General features: G+C 45.8%; 2 protein-coding genes across 8 annotated transcripts in view; one reads left to right on the top strand and one right to left on the bottom strand.

The window, feature by feature from the left end:
* Positions 1–13331, bottom strand: part of RPGRIP1L (RPGRIP1 like) — a 165136-nt gene extending 151805 nt beyond the window's left edge. For both annotated transcript variants that reach the window (XM_056526324.1, XM_056526323.1), the window contains exons 1-3: positions 13192–13331; positions 3300–3373; positions 1276–1420 (exon numbers count right to left, since the gene is read on the bottom strand). In XM_056526324.1, the coding sequence (XP_056382299.1) occupies positions 1276–1420; positions 3300–3366 (212 nt within the window). In that variant the 5' untranslated portion in view covers positions 3367–3373; positions 13192–13331. The remainder of the gene's footprint in view (positions 1–1275; positions 1421–3299; positions 3374–13191) is intronic.
* Positions 13332–13473: 142 nt separating this feature from the next.
* The window catches only part of FTO (FTO alpha-ketoglutarate dependent dioxygenase), a 358438-nt gene continuing 352504 nt past the window's right edge, over positions 13474–19407 (top strand). For all 6 annotated transcript variants that reach the window (XM_056526317.1, XM_056526319.1, XM_056526318.1 and 3 more), the window contains exons 1-2: positions 13474–13619; positions 17263–17364. In XM_056526317.1, coding sequence (XP_056382292.1) covers positions 17323–17364 — 42 coding nt within the window. In that variant the 5' untranslated portion in view covers positions 13474–13619; positions 17263–17322. The remainder of the gene's footprint in view (positions 13620–17262; positions 17365–19407) is intronic.

The raw sequence follows: 19407 nt of genomic DNA, 5'->3' as shown, positions 1-19407 counted from the left end.
AGGCATCCTTTTCTTTCCGTTGGGCTAGGGATGCCTTAAAGTATTTGGGAGTGTTTCTTTCAGGAGATCTGAGTAAGCTTTACCACCTGAACTTCCCTCCATTACTGAATGAAGTACGGTCCCATTGTGCATCTTGGTCTAGGGCAGTGGTCTCCAACCTGCGGACCTCCAGATGTTGCAAGACAACTCCCAGCATGCCCGGACAGCCAATATGCAGAGACAAAAAGGTGGGTACTTGCCTACTTCCAAAGGGGTCCCTATTAACACCTGTGTTGGGCAAGCCGACATTCTTGCCAGGCTGGATGATCCGGTGTTTCAGGCATGGGCTACAGCAGGGAAGTTTAGGGTCTACCACTTTTTGGAAGACCAATCATGGCTGTCAAGTGATACTTTGGTTGAAGAGCTGGATCCATGCCCATTGAGGGCATGGTGGATTGCCCAGCTCCGCCACCTTCTGGCTACTTTTCCCTCTCCATCAACATTTGTGAGCCAACTGACTGCATTTGAAGACACGTGTATCAGAGGTCCCCTTGAGGCATGGGTTATTGAGGATGTACGCATAGTTGATTTCTCCTCCTGACCAGGTGCCCTCAAATTTTTTTACTAAATGGGAATCGGACTTACAAGTGGTGTTTACACCAGAGCAAAGGAAAAGGATTTCTATGCTGGTGCATCAATCTCTGTTTAGTTCAGGATTTCAAGAGGCGGGCTATAAGATCTTTTCTTGGTTGTTCTTTTTTTTTTTTTTTTTTCTTGTTTTATGATTGGTGTCGTGTTATATATTTGAAGAAAATTTAACTTATGAGAGGAAAGGATGAGTGGAGAGATTCAGTTTAGGACAGCTATTTGGTAGTACCTAAGAGGAGTATGCAGTTCCTTGTTGGAGGTAGAAGATTATTCTTTCTCCTGTAGGAGTTTGGGATATTTTATGGGCTTTTCATTTTCCCTCTATTGTGAAAAGTGAATAGTCTGGGGTAATGCACAGTATCCGAATATATTTGGCTTTTGTATAATATAATATGTATATTGGATAAAGAGGCATGTAGGAGCGCCTAGTGTACCCTTCTTTTTTGAGTTCAATCATATAAATATTGTAAAGAATAAAAAAATTTAAAAAAAAAGCGAATTTGTTTTACCACTGGCTGTTATCTGCTGCTTTGTAAATATTGGAAAACATTTATATGTGTCCAGAAAAGAATACCTCAGAAGGCAGTTGCAATAATAGAAGTAGAATAATAATAATAATAATAATAACTAATTAAAAAGTGTGCTAACCTCTTTATTTTATCCTCTTGCTTGTGTGCATGTTGTTTGAGCAACAGGTTCTCATCGTGTATACGTAAATATCGATCTTCCAGCTCTTGCCTGGAAACACGTGCAACTGCTTGTCTTGCCTTTGCACTCTGGGAGGTAATGGTTTCTTAAAGGTTTAAAAAAAAAATGAAAAGTCACAATGCGTGCTAATAACATCTAAAGTAAAGTAACAGTAACTATTACATTCACGTCACTGCAGGCAGTAAATATAGACAAAACAATTACACAGTAATAGCACTAGCTATCCAACTATGACAATCATAAGAAAGTGTCCTAGCCTTAGTGCTACTAGCATCACTTATGACATAACCTGATGTATTTCCAGAAATTGAAGCAAGTAAAGCATAACCACAAGTGCAGTGTACACAGTCAAATTGTTTCTCTGATCTTTAAAGAGAGGAATCTAAAGTGCTGACTGCATAAAGGGAGCGAGAAACATTCAGATTATTAACCGCACTCCATTCACACCCAAGACAGCTTATTAGATTTTCAGCCACTAAAAAGCACAGTGAAGGCCAACTTCATATATTTAAGATGAAAATCAGCCGAATGTGCAGACTATTGTGTATAGACAACAGATGTCAGAGGAAGGAAGGATCCAGATGTTACAGGAAAAAAGGTACTGCAACATTTTAAGTCCTCTGTTCCTGCCGGAGATAGTCTTCTTGGTTATGATGCCACAAGGCTTGCACACCTGGATTTAGGAATTTTCCACCATCTTTCTCTGCAGAAGCTCTCAAGCTCTGTCGGGTTGGATGGGGACAGTCAGTGGCCAACCATTTTCAGATTTCTCCAGAAATGTTCCATTGGGTTCAAGGCAGGGCACAAGTCACTCAAGGACATTTACAGAGTTATCCCTAAGCAACTCCTGTGTTATTGTGGCAGTATGCTTAGGGGCACTGTCTTATTGGGAGGTGAACCTTCAGCCCAGAGCATTCTAGATCAGGTTTTTATTATGAATATCCCTGTACTTTGCTCCATACAGATTTCCCTCAATGGTGCTTAAAATTTAGGCAAACAGTTTAATTTGGACTTCATCAGACCAGAGAAACTTATTTCTCTTTTTTTCTTTTTTCAAACTCCAGATGGCTTTCTCCCACGAAGCCCAGATTTGCACACAGGATCTTTGGAGCTCAGCCAAAGTGGCCATTGGTTTCTTGATCGCCAATGCCTTTCTCCCCTAATATCTTATTTGGTTGGGTGACCAGCTCTAGGGAGAGTCCAGGTTGTTCCAAACTTCTTCCATTTAGGAAATATAGAGGCCACTGTGCTCTAGGGAACTTTCAGTGAAGCAGACATTTTTGTAACTTTCTCTAGACTAGTTCCTTCACAAAATCCAGTCTCTGAGATCTACAGGCAGTTCTTTCCCTCTTATCACTTGGTTTCTGCTCTGATATGCATTGTTGTCCATGATCATGTCCTAACCAAATTTGTGACTCAATCAATGTGTAGAAAGATCATCAATAAAAAACTTAGATGCCCTCAAAAGTTAAATTTAAAGTGTGACAGCAAAGGGTCTTAATACTTATGTTCATGCAAAATGTAAGTTTTCCAATGGCAAAATGGTCCAAAAGTTCAGTTTTCAATTTGTCATTATGGGTTATTTAGTGTAGAATGATGGGGGAAAAATTGCATTTTTATTTTAGCATAAGACTGGACCATAAGAAAATGTGAAAGGGTCTGAAACGCATTGTATACATAGGATTTGAGAAAACTGTGGGACCCACATTCATCCCGTCTATCAGACACCTATAGTAAACCTTGGGGATATGCCATAAATGTTGCAGACTGGATTTTCCCTCTCAATTCCAACCTGTCCATTCACCCTGACAATAGACATCACTCCAACTCTTTAGACATCACAAATCTCCTGACAGCTTTACATCTCATGAATATTTATCTGGTTTCCCTGTATAGAAGGTAAAAGTATGTATATGTTCAAAGGTAATTATAAGAAAATGTAACAAATTGATACATTCCAGTACCTGAAATGCCTGGACCATAATCCCTCACTGGGAGATCTGCTGCAGTGTCATCCGCAGGGGTCGCCATAATGAACCTGGTGGAAGAGAAAAGAATATGCAGCTTAACCCTCAGAGACAGTAATGTTACACAACAAACTCACCTCTGTAGTAGGTCAGTCTACTGCAGTAAGTTAACACCGCACAGTGGTCCAGTGACTCAGTGACATAGTTTGGACAATACCTTTTTTAGAATTGGGATCTTAGCGACTAGTTTGGAAAGGACAGTCTGAGACCCCTTTATCAGCTGCTGGGGGTTGTGGTCCTATTTGTCAGTACAACATTTAGAGTTATGCTTTACAGAAAGCCCCATGAACATAGTCACAATATTAACAGAATAGAATGCCTCAGCTTCAAAGGGTTATTCCGGACACATACAAAAAAAAATAAAAAAAAGTCCAAGCCATTTACTACACTGCAGATGGATGCCTGTATAATGTTAAAGGGGTTATCCAGGAAAAAAACGTTTTTATATATATATCAACTTGCTCCAGAAAGTTAAACAGATTTGTAAATTACTTCTATTAAAAAATCTCAATCCTTTCAGTACTTATGAGCTTCTGAAGTTAAGGTTGTTCTTTTCTGTCTAAGTGCTCTCTGATGACACGTGTCTCGGGAAACGCCCAGTTTAGAAGCAAATCCCCATAGCAAACCTCTTCTAAACTGGGCGTTTCCTAAGACAGGTGTCATCAGAGAGCACTTAGACAGAAAAGAACAACCTTAACTTCAGAAGCTCATAAGTACTGAAAGGATTAAGATTTTTTAATAGAAGTAATTTACAAATCTGAAGAAAGAAAAAAAAAGGGGGTGCAAGTGCAGCTCACAATTGGTGTATAAATACTGCCTGAGGTCAACAGGGATCTGTTTAACTCTCTGGAGCTAGTTGATATAAAAAAAATTTTTTCCTGGATAACCCCTTTAATTTGACACATTGCTCTTTGTTGCCACCTGTGTCTGTGCTGGTAACTGTCCTGAGCAGAAGAATGAAGATGCATGTTGTCCTTCGGTGTCTATTTTGCAACTACATTGCTTTGACCTGATTCTTTAAAAAGGATGTGGGCATGCCCCAGCAGGCTCTAAGTCACTGAAGCCTGCTGGGGGGACTGCATGAACAGCGCCCCGCTTGCCCTCACGGCACAGCGCCCCGCTTGCCCTCACGGCACAGCGCCCCGCTTGCCCTCACGGCACAGCGCCCCGCTTGCCCTCACGGCACAGCGCCCCGCTTGCCCTCACGGCACAGCGCCCCGCTTGCCCTCACGGCACAGCGCCCCGCTTGCCCTCACGGCACAGCGCCCCGCTTGCCCTCACGGCACAGCGCCCCGCTTGCCCTCACGGCACAGCGCCCCGCTTGCCCTCACGGCACAGCGCCCCGCTTGCCCTCACGGCACAGCGCCCCGCTTGCCCTCACGGCACAGCGCCCCGCTTGCCCTCACGGCACAGCGCCCCGCTTGCCCTCACGGCACAGCGCCCCGCTTGCCCTCACGGCACAGCGCCCCGCTTGCCCTCACGGCACAGCGCCCCGCTTGCCCTCACGGCACAGCGCCCCGCTTGCCCTCACGGCACAGCGCCCCGCTTGCCCTCACGGCACAGCGCCCCGCTTGCCCTCACGGCACAGGGCCCCGCTTGTCCTCACGGCACAGGGCCCCGCTTGTCCTCACGGCACAGAGCCCTGTGGGCTATGCGAGTGAACACAGTGCTCCCACCTGTGTGACTGACACTGCGAAATCAATTAAAAAGCTTGCAGCCAGGGACTCCTAGGGAGACCCCTAGTGGCCACATTTTCAAAATTAAAATGCACATAAAAGGAAGCATTTTTTTTTTTTTATTATTAAATCCAATTACAAAGTTGTTCTATATACAATCAACTCAAACATATAAAAAAAAAAAAAATTATGAAAGGTACTCTTTTAAGGGAAAGTTGCTGCCAAAAGGTGGCATCATAGAGTTGCTTTTCATATCCTATATAATGGCCTATAGGTCTCTAAATATCTATATGAACCTCTCCTCAAGGAGAAACATTGGGCTAAATAAATAAAAGCTGTGAAAAAGAAAAACTGTTTGATTTTGCCCATAGCACTGGGTACACTCAGCCCCTCGGGGGAGATTTATCAAAGGCTGAGCAGAAAAGTTGCTGAGTTGCCCATAGCAACCATATTCGTTCTTTCATTTTTTTTAAAGGCCTCTGAAAAATTAAAGAAGTGATCTGATTGGTTGCTATGGGCAACTTTGCAACTTTTCCTCTGGACAGATTTAGATAAATCTCCCCCTTATATGCTATCCAGTGGATAGGGGATAAGTGTTTGATAAGTACAGTTTAGCTAGGTGGGTATGGAGTATGCTCAGCCCCTGAGCATACTACATAAACCGGATACAGGATAGAACTGCACTGGGTCCTTAAGGGTAAAAAGGACCTGTGGCCTTAGTCCTAGCTGAGGGGGGCTGATCACATACCTGTTTAGTATGTGGGTCCCAGCAGTTTAACTCTGACAATAAAAAAAACTGACCGTCAGGGACTGGCACACCCCTGGACATTCTATACTAGCAGGGTCCATTGCATTCCTGCATGCTCAGTACTGGCAATGGCCGGAAATTATGTATGCTTGGTGCTGGAAGGCACCAACGCAGTCCTGCACGCTCGGCAATGGCAGGGGCTGATATACCCATGAACGATCAGCACTGGCAGGGGCCAACACTCATGCACGCTCAGCACTGGCAGGGGCCAACACACATGCGCACTCAGCACTGGCAGGGACCAACACACATGCGCACTCAGCACTGGCGGGGGCCAACACACATGCACACTCAGCACTGGCGGGGGCCAACACACATGCACACTCAGCACTGGCGGGGGCCAACACACATGCACACTCAGCACTGGCAGGGGCCAACACACATGCACACTCAGCACTGGCAGGGGCCAACACACATGCACACTCAGCACTGGCAGGAGCCAACACACATGCACACTCAGCACTGGCAGGAGCCAACACACATGCACACTCAGCACTGGCAGGGGCCAACACACATGCACACTGGCAGGGGCCAACACACATGCACACATGCACACTGGCAGGGGCCAACACACATGCACACATGCACACTGGCAGGGGCCAACACACATGCACACTCAGCACTGGCAGGGGCCAACACACATGCACACTCAGCACTGGCAGGGGCCAACACACATGCACACTCAGCACTGGCAGGGGCCAACACACATGCACACTCAGCACTGGCAGGGGCCAACACACATGCACACTCAGCACTGGCAGGGGCCAACACACATGCACACTCATCGCTGGCAGGGGCCGAGACTCATGCACGCTCGGCGCTGGAAGGGGCCGACACTCATGCACACTCAGCACTGGCAGGGGCCAACACACATGCACACTCAGCACTGGCGGGGGCCAACACACATGCACACTCAGCTCTGGCAGGGGCCAACACACATGCACACTCAGCACTGGCAGGGGCCAACACACATGCACACTGGCAGGGGCCAACACACATGCACACATGCACACTGGCAGGGGCCAATACACATGCACACTCAGCACTGGCAGGGGCCAACACACATGCACACTCAGCACTGGCAGGGGCCAACACACATGCACACTCAGCACTGGCAGGGGCCGAGACTCATGCACGCTCAGCACTGGCAGGGGCCAACACACATGCGCACTCAGCACTGGCAGGGGCCAACACACATGCGCACTCAGCACTGGCAGGGGCCAACACACATGCACACTCAGCACTGGCAGGGGCCAACACACATGCACACTCAGCACTGGCAGGGGCCAACACACATGCACACTCAGCACTGGCAGGGGCCAACACACATGCACACTCAGCACTGGCAGGGGCCAACACACATGCACACTCAGCACTGGCAGGGGCCAACACACATGCACACTCAGCACTGGCAGGGGCCAACACACATGCACACTCAGCACTGGCAGGGGCCAACACACATGCACACTCAGCACTGGCAGGGGCCAACACACATGCACACTCAGCACTGGCAGGGGCCAACACACATGCACACTCAGCACTGGCAGGGGCCAACACACATGCACACTCAGCACTGACGGGGGCCAACACACATGCACACTCAGCACTGACGGGGGCCAACACACATGCACACTCAGCACTGGCAGGGGCCAACACACATGCACACTCAGCACTGGCAGGAGCCAACACACATGCACACTCAGCACTGGCAGGGGCCAACACACATGCACACTCAGCACTGGCAGGGGCCAACACACATGCACACTCAGCACTGGCAGGGGCCAACACACATGCACACTCAGCACTGGCAGGGGCCAACACACATGCACACTTAGCATTGGCAGGGGCCAACACACATGCACACTGGCAGGGGCCAACACACATGCACTCTGGCAGGGGCCAACACACATGCACACTCAGCACTGGCGGGGGCCAACACACATGCACACTCAGCACTGGCGGGGGCCAACACACATGCACACTCAGCACTGGCAGGGGCCAACACACATGCACACTCAGCACTGGCAGGGGCCAACACACATGCACACTCAGCACTGGCAGGGGCCAACACACATGCACACTCAGCACTGGCAGGGGCCAACACACATGCACACTCAGCACTGGCAGGGGCCAACACACATGCACACTCAGCACTGGAAGGGGCCAACACACATGCACACTCAGCACTGGCAGGGGCCAACACACATGCACACTGGCAGGGGCCAACACACATGCACACTCAGCACTGGCAGGGGCCAACACACATGCACACTGGCAGGGGCCAACACACATGCACACTGGCAGGGGCCAACACACATGCACACTCAGCACTGGCAGGGGCCAACACACATGCACACTCAGCACTGGCAGGGGCCAACACACATGCACACTCAGCACTGGCAGGGGCCAACACACATGCACACTCAGCACTGGCAGGGGCCAACACACATGCACACTCAGCACTGGCAGGGGCCAAGACACATGCACACTCAGCACTGGCAGGGGCCAACACACATGCACACTCCGCACTGGCAGAGGCCAACACACATGCACACTCAGCACTGGCAGGGGCCGAGACTCATGCATGCTCGGCGCTGGAAGGGGCCGACACTCATTGGGGGAGGGAGGGGGGAACACTGTAGGAGGCTGCCTGACAGGGCAGCAAGGGTATGGCTTAACACCTCTCGTACTGGGCCGCCACACATGTATAAAATCTGCCTCAACTTTTATTGAACTTTTGCCCCAAATGCTTCTTAAGAGTCTGTCATACGTTGTACTAGACAATTCTACCTGCTTATGGCCAAACTGATCTCCAGAAGCTACAGCCGCATTCTCTTCCTATGCTCCTCTCTGTTACCATGTACGGTTACTATAAACGCCGCAGATAGTACAGGAGGTAGGGCTGTGGCTACAGCAGTGTTTCCCAACCAATGGGCCTCCAGCTGTTGCAAAACTACAACTCCCAGCATGCTCGGACAGCCAACGGCTGTCCGGACATGCTGGGAGTTGTAGTTTTGCAACAGCAGGTGGCACATTGGTTGGGAAAGACTGGGCTACAGATACAATGGCCTCTTTCCTGCCTCCACAGCTCATCACTGAGCAGGATCACTGAGCAGGCATCACAAGTCTACTGCAGATAGCTTGTTCTCATGTTATTTGTAAGTGACTGAAGCAATTATGAGACAGTTTTTCTATGACAAATGGTACTTCATATTAGTGGTAAATTTTTGTTGATACCTGTTGAATTTTTTTGGGAGAAAAAGTCCAAAATATTGTTAAAACTTGCAAAATTTCTGGCATTTTTTGAAAAAATGTTTTATGGTGTTCACTGTGCGATAAAAATCGGTACAATTTCGGCCATACCCAAATTGTATAACTTTTTATGTTTTTTTTATTTTCACAACACATTCCTTTCAATTTTTATGTTGCAATTTTTTATTTTTTTGTCCGGCCGCATTGTGTGAGGGCTTATTTTTTGCAATATGATCTGTCATTTTTATTGATACAATTTTTTATTACAAGTTTTAGACCAACATTAGCGACTCTTGGGCTTTTTTATTGTGTTTATTGTGCAGCATAAATAATATTATCTTTTTAGTGTACAAGTCATTACGAAAGTGGCATACCTCTATGTGGAGATTTATCAGAACCTGTGAAGATCAAGAGTTGTGCAGTTGCCCATGGCAACCAATTAGATATCTTTTTTCATTTTTCACAGACCTCTTTAACCCCTTAAGGACTGAGCCCTTTTTCACCTTAAAGGGGTATTCCAGGCAAAAACGTTTTTATATATATCAACTGGCTCCAGAAAGATAAACAGATTTTTAAATTACTTCTATTAAAAAATCTTAATCCTTTCAGTACTTATGAGCTTCTGAAGTTAAGGTTGTTCTTTTCTGTCTAAGTAATCTCTGATGACACCTGTCTCCGGAAACGCCCAGTTTAGAAGAGGTTTGCTATGGGAATTTGCTTCTAAACTGGGCGTTTCCCGAGACACGTGTCTCCCCCATGCATCATGCAAGTCCTGGTCGGGCAGTCACTGAGAAGCAGTGATTTCCACACACAACACAACCACAGTGACTGCCCGACAAGGACCTGCTGTGAACCTGCTGCATAAGCTGGAGGTTAAAGGGGTAGTCCAGTGGTGAAAAACTTATCCCCTATCCTAAGGATAGGGGATAAGTTTGAGATCACGGGGGTCCGACTGCTGGGGCCCCCTGCAATCTCTCTGTACAGGGCCCCGGCTCTCCGGCCAGATAGCGGGTGTCGACCCCCGCACGAAGCGGCGGCAGACACGCCCCCTCAATACATCTCTATGGCAGAGCCGGAGATTGCCGAAGGCAGCGCTTCGGCTCTGCCATAGAGTTGTATTGAGGGGGCGTGTCGGACGCCGCTTTGTGCGGGGGTCGACACGCCCCCTTTCCGCGTGGTGTCAGAGCTCCGTACAGGAGATCGCAGGGGGCCCCAGCAGTCGGACCCCCCGCGAACTGCAACTTATCCCCTATCCTTAAGATAGGGGATAAGTTGTTCACCACTGAGTCCCCACTGGACTACTCCTTTAAGGACCAGTGGTGAAGTCACAATCATGTGACCTGTGGGGGTAGAGCTGAAGGTCCTGTTGAGCAAAGCAGCGATGATAGAATAGCAAGCTTTGTGAGTTCTTCCTGTAGAATACTCCCAGGGCTGCAGTCTGCTGGTGTGGAGTCCCTGTATACAACAGTGTTTTCCAACTAGGGTGCCTCCAGCTGTTGCAAAACTACAACTCCTAGAATGCCAGGACAGCCAAAGGCTTTCCAGACATGCTGGGAGTTGTAGCTTTTAAACAGCTGGAGGCACCCTGGTTGGGGAATACAGCTGTATACAGTATATACACTACAAACTAAACCACTTTACAGGATAATTAATGTAATTGAACACAGTGACCCCACCAGCAGAACAGTGAGTGCAGCTCTGAAGTATGCCTGATGTAACTCCTAAGTTACATCCTATTCTGCTGGTGGAGTCATACATTACATTATCCTGAGTTATATCCTGTATTATACCCCAGAGCTGCACTCACTATTCTGCTGGTGGAGTCATACATTACATTATCCTGAGTTATATCTTGTATTATACCCCAGAGCTGCACTCACTATTCTGCTGGTGGAGTCATACATTACATTATCCTGAGTTATATCCTGTATTATACCCCAGAGCTGCACTCACTATTCTGCTGGTGGGGCACTGTGTACATACATTACATTATTTATCCTGTACTGATCCTGAGTTATATCCTTTATTATACTCCAGAGCTGTACTCACTATTCTGCTGGTCAAGTCCCTGTGTACATACATTACATTCACTTGCCAAGCCTCCGTGCCCTTAAAGTTGCACAGTTGCTGGGTAAGAGATGTGAGTACCTCACGCAGGCACATCTGCTTAAAAGCAGCAAGACTTCAGTGACCCACCAGAGAGGAGCTCGGATAAGAACGCCATTTTGGTTACTCCATATACCATAAAAAATTTATAAAAAGCCATCAAAAAGTCCCATCTAAACAAAATAGTACTAATAAAAAAAAGCAGATCACGGAACAAATCATAAGCCTCATACATCTCTGTATATGGAAAAATAAAAATGTTATAGATGTCAGAATAGGAAAATTGTATGCATGTAAAAAAATAAAAATAATAATAATAATAATAATATATAAACTTTATGTTAAGTAGTAAAATAAAACAAAACCTACATAAATTGGGTATCATTGTAATCGTATTGACCAACAGAATAAAGATAAGGTGTCATTTAATGTACCATGGAATTTACTGTGTAGAAACAAACTTCCCCAAAAGTTGCAAAATTGTGGTGTTTCTTTTCAATTTTACAAATCATTTTTCTATATTTTCTTCATGTATTACAATGTTTATTTATTGTATGTGGGCGCGGCCTTTATATGTAGCTTACATACGGGATGGGCGCATGGTGGACCCCATGAGTTGTCAGTTCACCCCTGCTGCATACACATTACACTCTAACATACAGTATGTTACACTCTTCTAATTTTAGCAATGTCACAGATAGCAATATGTGTGCAGTAATTTTGCCATATTTTTCAAAAATAGCTGCAAAACGGCATCATTTTTGGCCACAATGTACGGAAAATCATGGGAAAACTACAACATGTAAGGCTGCATTCACACCACGTTTTTGCAATACAGTTCACTTATCAGGTTTTTGATAAAAAAACTGATTCCTCAAAACCGGACTAAATTGTATCGAAACGTGTGTACAAATTTCAACCCGTATACGGTTTAAAAAATGATGTCCGGTTGCATCCATTTTTTAAGAAAAAAACATACATTTTTAACTTTTCACTCCATTATGAATAAAGTTTCACTTGTTTTGATTGAAATTCCAAGAAAAAAAACTGTGCAAAGTCAAAACCCGTATGGTGAAAACCGGATGGAACTGTACGCACACACAGTTCTGTACGGTTCCCATTGACTCCCATGTTTAAAAAAACGTATACGGTTTAATACAGTTTTTCACCTGGACCAAAAACTGTGGTAGACTACGTTTTGGGTACGCGAAAAAAACGGACAAAACTGTAAGGGAAAAAAAACGGACACAACCTGATGCATGTTTTGGCATACGGTTTTCATTGGAGAGTCAGTGTATATGGTTTCCACATAGAAAAGGTATATGGGAACTGTATTGCAAAAACGTGGTATGAATGCATCCTAATAAAATACACGATTATGGTTTTCTGGTGGAGGCCCCCAGAATACCCCTGGATGGGGCTGCCAGGACTAAACTGTAGCTCTGATAACGCTAATGGAAGTCTGACACACTGCTGAAGGAAGTTGAATGAGGAGGTGCCCTCATCCAGTGGGCGCTGTAGGCCGGTGCCTACCTCACCTACAAGTGGCACTGGCCCTGCCTGCCCTGTGCTCACCCTCACATATAGCCAGCACTAGCACTTCCTCACTCAGGTAGCAGTGTAATCTAAGCACAGCTAGAACTAGCCCTCCTCGCTTAGGGAACAATCAGGACACTAAAAAGGGGGACCCCTGCCTTGCACTAACCTCCAGAGTTGATGTATATAATATTCAAAATAGGAAACAAACAGCCAGCAAAAAGTAATAGACAAGAGGAGCTTTATCAAAACTTGTGCAGCAGAACAGTGGAACAGTTGTCCTTAGCAACCAATCAGTTTGCATTTTTCATTAAAAAAAAAAATAAGTAAAACTGAAAGAAGCAATCTGATTGGTTGCCATGGGCAACTGTTACACTGCTTCTCTGCACAAAGTTATGATAAATCTCCCACCAAAACGAGCAGCATAAATGGGAGTAACAGACAGTGATACCTCTTAATAAGTTAGTGTACGGCTATCCAGCTAGTTCCAAATCAGGTCCATGGACTACTTAGAAACACTAGCAGAGTCCCAGACAACATGATATGCGATGCTCCGCCTCACTTCCTGTCAATGGAACGCACAACAATACTGCTTCCTGTCAATGGAATGCAAAGCCATACTGCTTCCTGTACATTACTTCACGACTATGGAACGCATGGCCATACTGCTTCCTGTCTATGGAACACACAACCATACTGCTTCCTGTCAGGTCACGTGCTCCAGATATCACTTCTAATAGCTATGTCTGTTTGTTGCTAGGCAACCAGCTATGCCAAACAATTATCTAGCAATTTTTTGCATCACCAGAGGGGTTAATGGCAGAGTGGAGCTGGATCAGGCTAACGTGCCCATATAGCTAGTCTCACCAGAGGGGCGAGGTGATTAAAAATAGATTATCATTAAACTACAATTAAGAGCGGGGGTGGATGGGGAGGTATCCATGTCCCCAAGTTATAGTCACACATAGAGGGGGTTAATTATATATGTTATATCCAGAGAGGGCTCTATTATGTCCAAGATACAGTGTTTCCCAACCAGGGTGCCTCCAGCTGTTGCAAAACTACAACTCCCAGCATGCCCACACAGCCTTTGGCTGTGCGGGCATGCTGGGAGTTGTAGTTTTGCAACAGCTGGAGGCCCCCTGGTTGGGAAACACTGCAATACATATAGGATATACAAGACAAGCCGATGGCGAGTAAACCATGACATAGGCGCATGACAGGAAACGTGATCAGAGGCTCATTTATACCCCTATGGGAAACTGTATGCATGCGGAATATCTATTCTGTGGGGGAGATTTATCATTGCTTTTAGAGCATTTTTTTGTCTATGTTTTGGCGCAGTTCAGGCGCAAGCAGCATATTTAGCGACTTTTATGCTTCTTTTGATAGAGACAGTTTCACTCTTTTTGCCTAACTGTAGAACTCTTTTTGCCCATGCAATGGTCACGTATTTATCATTTGCGACTTTTGCCAAAGTCGCTATTTTGTGTGCAAAGGTACTTTTTAGGCGCAAAGCTACACCACCTACCAGTAGGTGTGAGAATCACTTCTACCTTCCGCAATTCAACCTTTAACCCCTTGTGGACGACAGCGTCCCACTCCCCTTCCATGACACACGCTCAGGAGCTGAGTGCAGGTCATAGCTGGGTGGTCCTGGCGGCTATGAGCCAACAGGAACCATCTCTAATGCCAGACATCACCGATCACGGTGATGCCCGGCTTTAACCCCTTAGACACCACAATCAAATTTAATTGTAGCGTCTAAAATGCAAGTAAAAATGCAAGCGTCTAGAAAAAGTGTATGTGGTAGAGCTTTTCCCACCACAGCAGAGCTGCGCAAAATTCATCATCCTGCTCCACCTTCTTCATAAATAAGATGCATGTTAGTCAAACCCACCACCTAAATAAATGTGGGAAAATAGCTCTACCGGAGACATTCTTTGATAAATCTGGGCCTGTATCTTTGTCTGTCTCCTCATATGGGTCTGACCAGCTCCATACCTATAAGCTTGAGACAAGCTGGATCACTGTTATGTTCACAATCTACATGTCTGTCCAATGGTTTATCAGTATTATAGCAACATCGCTTACATTCCCGATAGTGTGTCTAAAGTCACGCATTGTCCTCCCAATATTTTCCTTACTACATATGCAAGATAACTTATAAATCAGCTCCTTGGACTTACAATGAATATTATGAATGACCTGTTATGTTAATGTGGAAGCCCCAGTTCAAGTGGCTCTCCGTCTGTTGCAAAACTACAACTCCAATCTGTCTGGGTTTGGGCATGATGGGAGTTGTAGTTTTGCTACGGCTGGAGAGCCATGTAGATTACATTCAGTTGATATCATGAAGTGATTAGTGTTGAGCGGCATTGGCCATATTCGAATTCGCGATATTTCCCGAATATATGGACGAATATTTGTCATATATTCGCTAAATTTTCATATTCGTAATATTTGCGTTTTATTTTCGCATATGCAAAATTAGCATATGCAAAAATTAGCACATGCAAAAATTAGCATATGCTAATTTCCGCATATGCGAAAATTCGCACGGCAGTCTCACACAGTAGTATTAGAGCCTTCTTTACACCACACAAGCTGGAAGCAGAGAGGGATGATCACTGTGATGTGTACTGTGAAAAAAAAACAAATATTCGTAATTACGAATATATAGTGCTATATTCGCGAATATGCGATATTCGCGAATAAAATTCGTATTGCGAATATTCGCGAGCAACACTAGAAGTGATCAGGAATTTATGATGTGGGACTTTTCAGTTTGGCACAAATGCGCTGAGGCGTAAATCTACACCAGCCCTGGTTTGGCTTACAAAACTGGTTGTGGACAGCATTATCAAACATGTCACACATTTTGTCGTACGGGTTGAAAAGTCGCACAAAAAGTGGCAGAGGAAACACCATCCAAAAGTGGAGTACTAAAGAAATGTGATAAACACCATATTAATCACATGCCATGCCATGTAAAAAATTTGGTGCAGGTACACAGTTTCCACCACATAAATTAATGGGATAAAAAGATGTGCACCACTCTTGATGAATTCCCTCCCATAATGTATCTAATTAAAGGGGTATTCTGCTGGAAAACATTTTTCTTTAAAGGGGTACTCAGGTGCTTAGACATCTTATCCCCTATCCAAAGGATAGGGGATAAGATGCCTGATCGCGGGAGTCCTGCCGCTGGGGACCCCTCAGCTATCAGCTATCACGCCCCCTCCCTTAGGCTTTCATTGAGAGGCGGAGCGTGACGTCACATGGGGGCGGAGGCGTGACGTCACACGCCACCGGCCGTGTGGTCGCGGTTATCAGACCCGGAGCGAACACACTATGGGGACTGATTACAAACGGGGTGCCGCGTGCAAGATCACAGGGGTCCCCAGCGGCGGGACTCCCGCGATCAGGCATCTTATCCCCTATCCTTTGGATAAGGGATAAGATGTCTGACCACCGGAGTACCCCTTTAAATCAACTGGTGCCAGAAAGTTAAACAGATTTGTAAATTACTTCTATTTAAAAATCTTAATCTTTCCAGTACTTATCATCTGCTGTATACTACAGAGGAAGTTCTTTTCTTTTTTAATTTCCTTTCTGTCTGACCACAGTGCTCTCTGCTGACACCTCTGTCCATTTTGAACTATCCAGAGTAGGAGAAAATCCCCATAGCAAACATATGCTGCTCTGGACAGTTCCTAAAATGGACAGAGATGTCAGCAGAGAGCACGGTGGTCAGATTGAAAGGAAGTCCAAAAAGAAAATAACTTCCTGTGGAGCAAATAGCAGGTCATAATTACCGGAAGGATTCTGATTTTTTTTTTAACAGAAGTAATTTACAAATTTGTTTAACTTTCTGGCACCAGTTGATTTAAAGAAATTTTTTTTCCAGTGGAGTACCCCTTTAACCCCTTCTATGTTTGACTAGGAGTTGGGAACATGGCTTCCTCTTCTCCTCACTCCCTATTAACTCTGCTGCTAATAGAAAGGCAGTATTCCACAACTAGTGTGCTTCCAGCTATTGCAAAACTACTACTCCCAGCATGCCCGGCAGTCTGAGTATGCTGGGAGTTTTTACAACAGTTGGAAGCACACTGGAACACTGATAAGAGGTATTGTTAGATGGCTGCATGTTTGGCATAGCTGGTCGCCTAGCAACAAGCCGACACAGCTTTCACATGCCGTTGGTGCCCCTCCCCTAGAACAGATGACCTAACAGGAAGTAGTATGGCAGTGTACTCCATGGACAGGAAGTATTATACAGGAAGCATTATGGCTGTGCATTCCATTGACAGGAAGCAGTATGGCTGTGTGTTCCATTGACAGGAAGTGGAGTAGTGTTGCGTAACATGTGGTCTGAGGCTCTGCTAGTGTTTATATAATCTCTAGCTGGATAGCAACTTGCTAATTTAGAGAGGGGTCTCATTGTCTGTTACTCCGTTTATGCTGCTCTTTTTCTGCTATGTGATTCTAACCGACCTTTTTGCTTACTGTACTTATTTAGCATATTACCCACAATGCCCTGTGAGCAGAAGGTGGAGGCTTGTTTGAAGATAAGTGGAGGATGAAGCGCAGTGCAACGACTGACAGGGAGAAGGAAGACAAGGTGTGTGCAATGGCTGAGGATAGGAGCAGAGCCACAGAGCTGCTTACCATGTCTTCTCTCATGGGGGCGCTATCCCAGCACAAACATGTATATAGAGCAGCTGGTATTGTAATAGAAAGGGAAGGATTCATTCACTTTATGGTTGTCCAGGCATGCTGGGAGTTGTAGTTTTGCAACAGCTGGAGGTCCTCCGTTTGTAGACCACGGTTATTTATTATCTTCTGCTTATAAGTCTCCTATTATCTGCTAATCGATTTCATATCTCTCCAGAGGCATAGAGTAGGGGGGGCGTGCACTCGCAGCTCTCTGCCCCTGTCTGGCTCACTCACTCTCTGTGCGAATCCGATCCGGGTCGCCGCCCACTGTAGAGGCAGTGACTGATTCCCCCCTGGGGAGCAATGGGGCAATTGTAGCCGCAACCCCCCCCCCCCCCCCCCCTGAGATTGTTGCCCCTCTTCCTGAACTATCGCATGGTGGAGCGGAAGCTGTCGGCTGTCCCGCTCCACCACCCCTTTCTCATGCCCGTCACCTTGCTGTCACCCGCCGCGGCTGCTCAATTCCTGCAGTCAGTGAGAGCCAATCACGGCAAGCCGGCGCAATGACATCACATCATCGCGCCGGAGATCACGTCCCCGCGGCTCTCACTGACTGCAGGAATGGAGCAGCCGCAGCATGGGAGAAAGGTGACGGGCGTGAGAGAGGGGAGGGGGGGAGCAAATTATAAGTGAGAGGGGCAAATGATGAGTAAGGGGCGCATGTCAGGGGGGCATTATATGTGGGGGCACATGACAGGACCCCCCCCCCTGTCATGTGCCCCTTATATATAATACCCCATGTCCTGTGCCCCTCACATATAATGCCCCCTCTGACGTGCCCTTCACATATAATGCCCCCCGTCCTGCCTCAGGGGGCATTATATGTGAGGGGCACATGTCAGGGGGCAATATATGTGTGGGCACATGACAGGGGCCCATATAATGCCCCCCTGACATTTGCCGCTTACTTATAATGCCCAAAGTCATGTGCCTTGGATCATCTCCAGGGTATGGTTCCATTTTGATGTTTAGTTTTTGTTCTTGATATTTTTTGTCGTTTATGATGGTTGTGAGACGACATATAATAGCATGGCCCATGCTAGGTTACTACATTTGTAGATTTGTATTCATAGACCTGCTGAAAATGTGGAGATTGTGTAATTCATGTTCGCACTCAATAAAGTGTTTGAAAATAAACTTGTATTTAGATGCATTTTACTTTGATTACATCAGTATTTTCATAACAAACAATACATGTGCTTAGGGGTTAAGGGATTCTTTAACTAATCTAGTGGAAGAGACTCGAGTGCTAAAATCCATGGTTTATGGGGGCGCAAATTACTTGCCTTTCCCCGGGTGCTGACAACCCAGGCTATGCCACTGTATCTCTCTATATCAGTGGTCTCCAACCTGCGGACCTGCAGATGTTGCAAAACTACAACTCCCAGCATACCTGGGAGTTGTAGTTTTGCAACATCTGGAGGTCTGCAGGTTGGAGACCACTGCTCTATATTATTTGCTCAGCAGTTTGACCTCTGGATGACACATGACGTATAGTTAAAATATCAGGGAACCAAGCTCTGATCACAAAGCTAGCAGTCATATAACTTCTTAAATGCTGCCACCTTAGCATTAAAGGTCCAAATCGTATGTGCCATGGGCTCCCGGTGACTAATCGCTACCCTCCAGCAATTTGGTCACAGGGTGATGATCAGTTAGTATGGCAAATGGAGGCCTTTATTAGGTATTTAGTGTTGCTGCATATGTAATTGTCTGAGCTATTAAAATATAATATGATTATGCACAGTGAATTGCATAAAGGAAATACTCAAACTCTAGAGTATTTTGTTTGTCACACCATATATGAGGAAAATAAATAAGTGAAAGTCACATCTAAACAAAATGGTACCAATAAACAATACAGATCACAACACAGAAAATGAGTTCTCACACAGTTCCGTAGACTTAAAAAAGAAACTAAAATAAGTAATCTGCACAGAATACTGTA

This window comes from Hyla sarda, chromosome 6 (genome assembly GCF_029499605.1).
Source record: "Hyla sarda isolate aHylSar1 chromosome 6, aHylSar1.hap1, whole genome shotgun sequence".
Classification (NCBI taxonomy): domain Eukaryota; kingdom Metazoa; phylum Chordata; class Amphibia; order Anura; family Hylidae; genus Hyla; species Hyla sarda.
The sequence above is the reverse complement of the archived record's forward strand: the minus strand, read 5'-3'. Positions and strand labels throughout refer to the sequence as shown.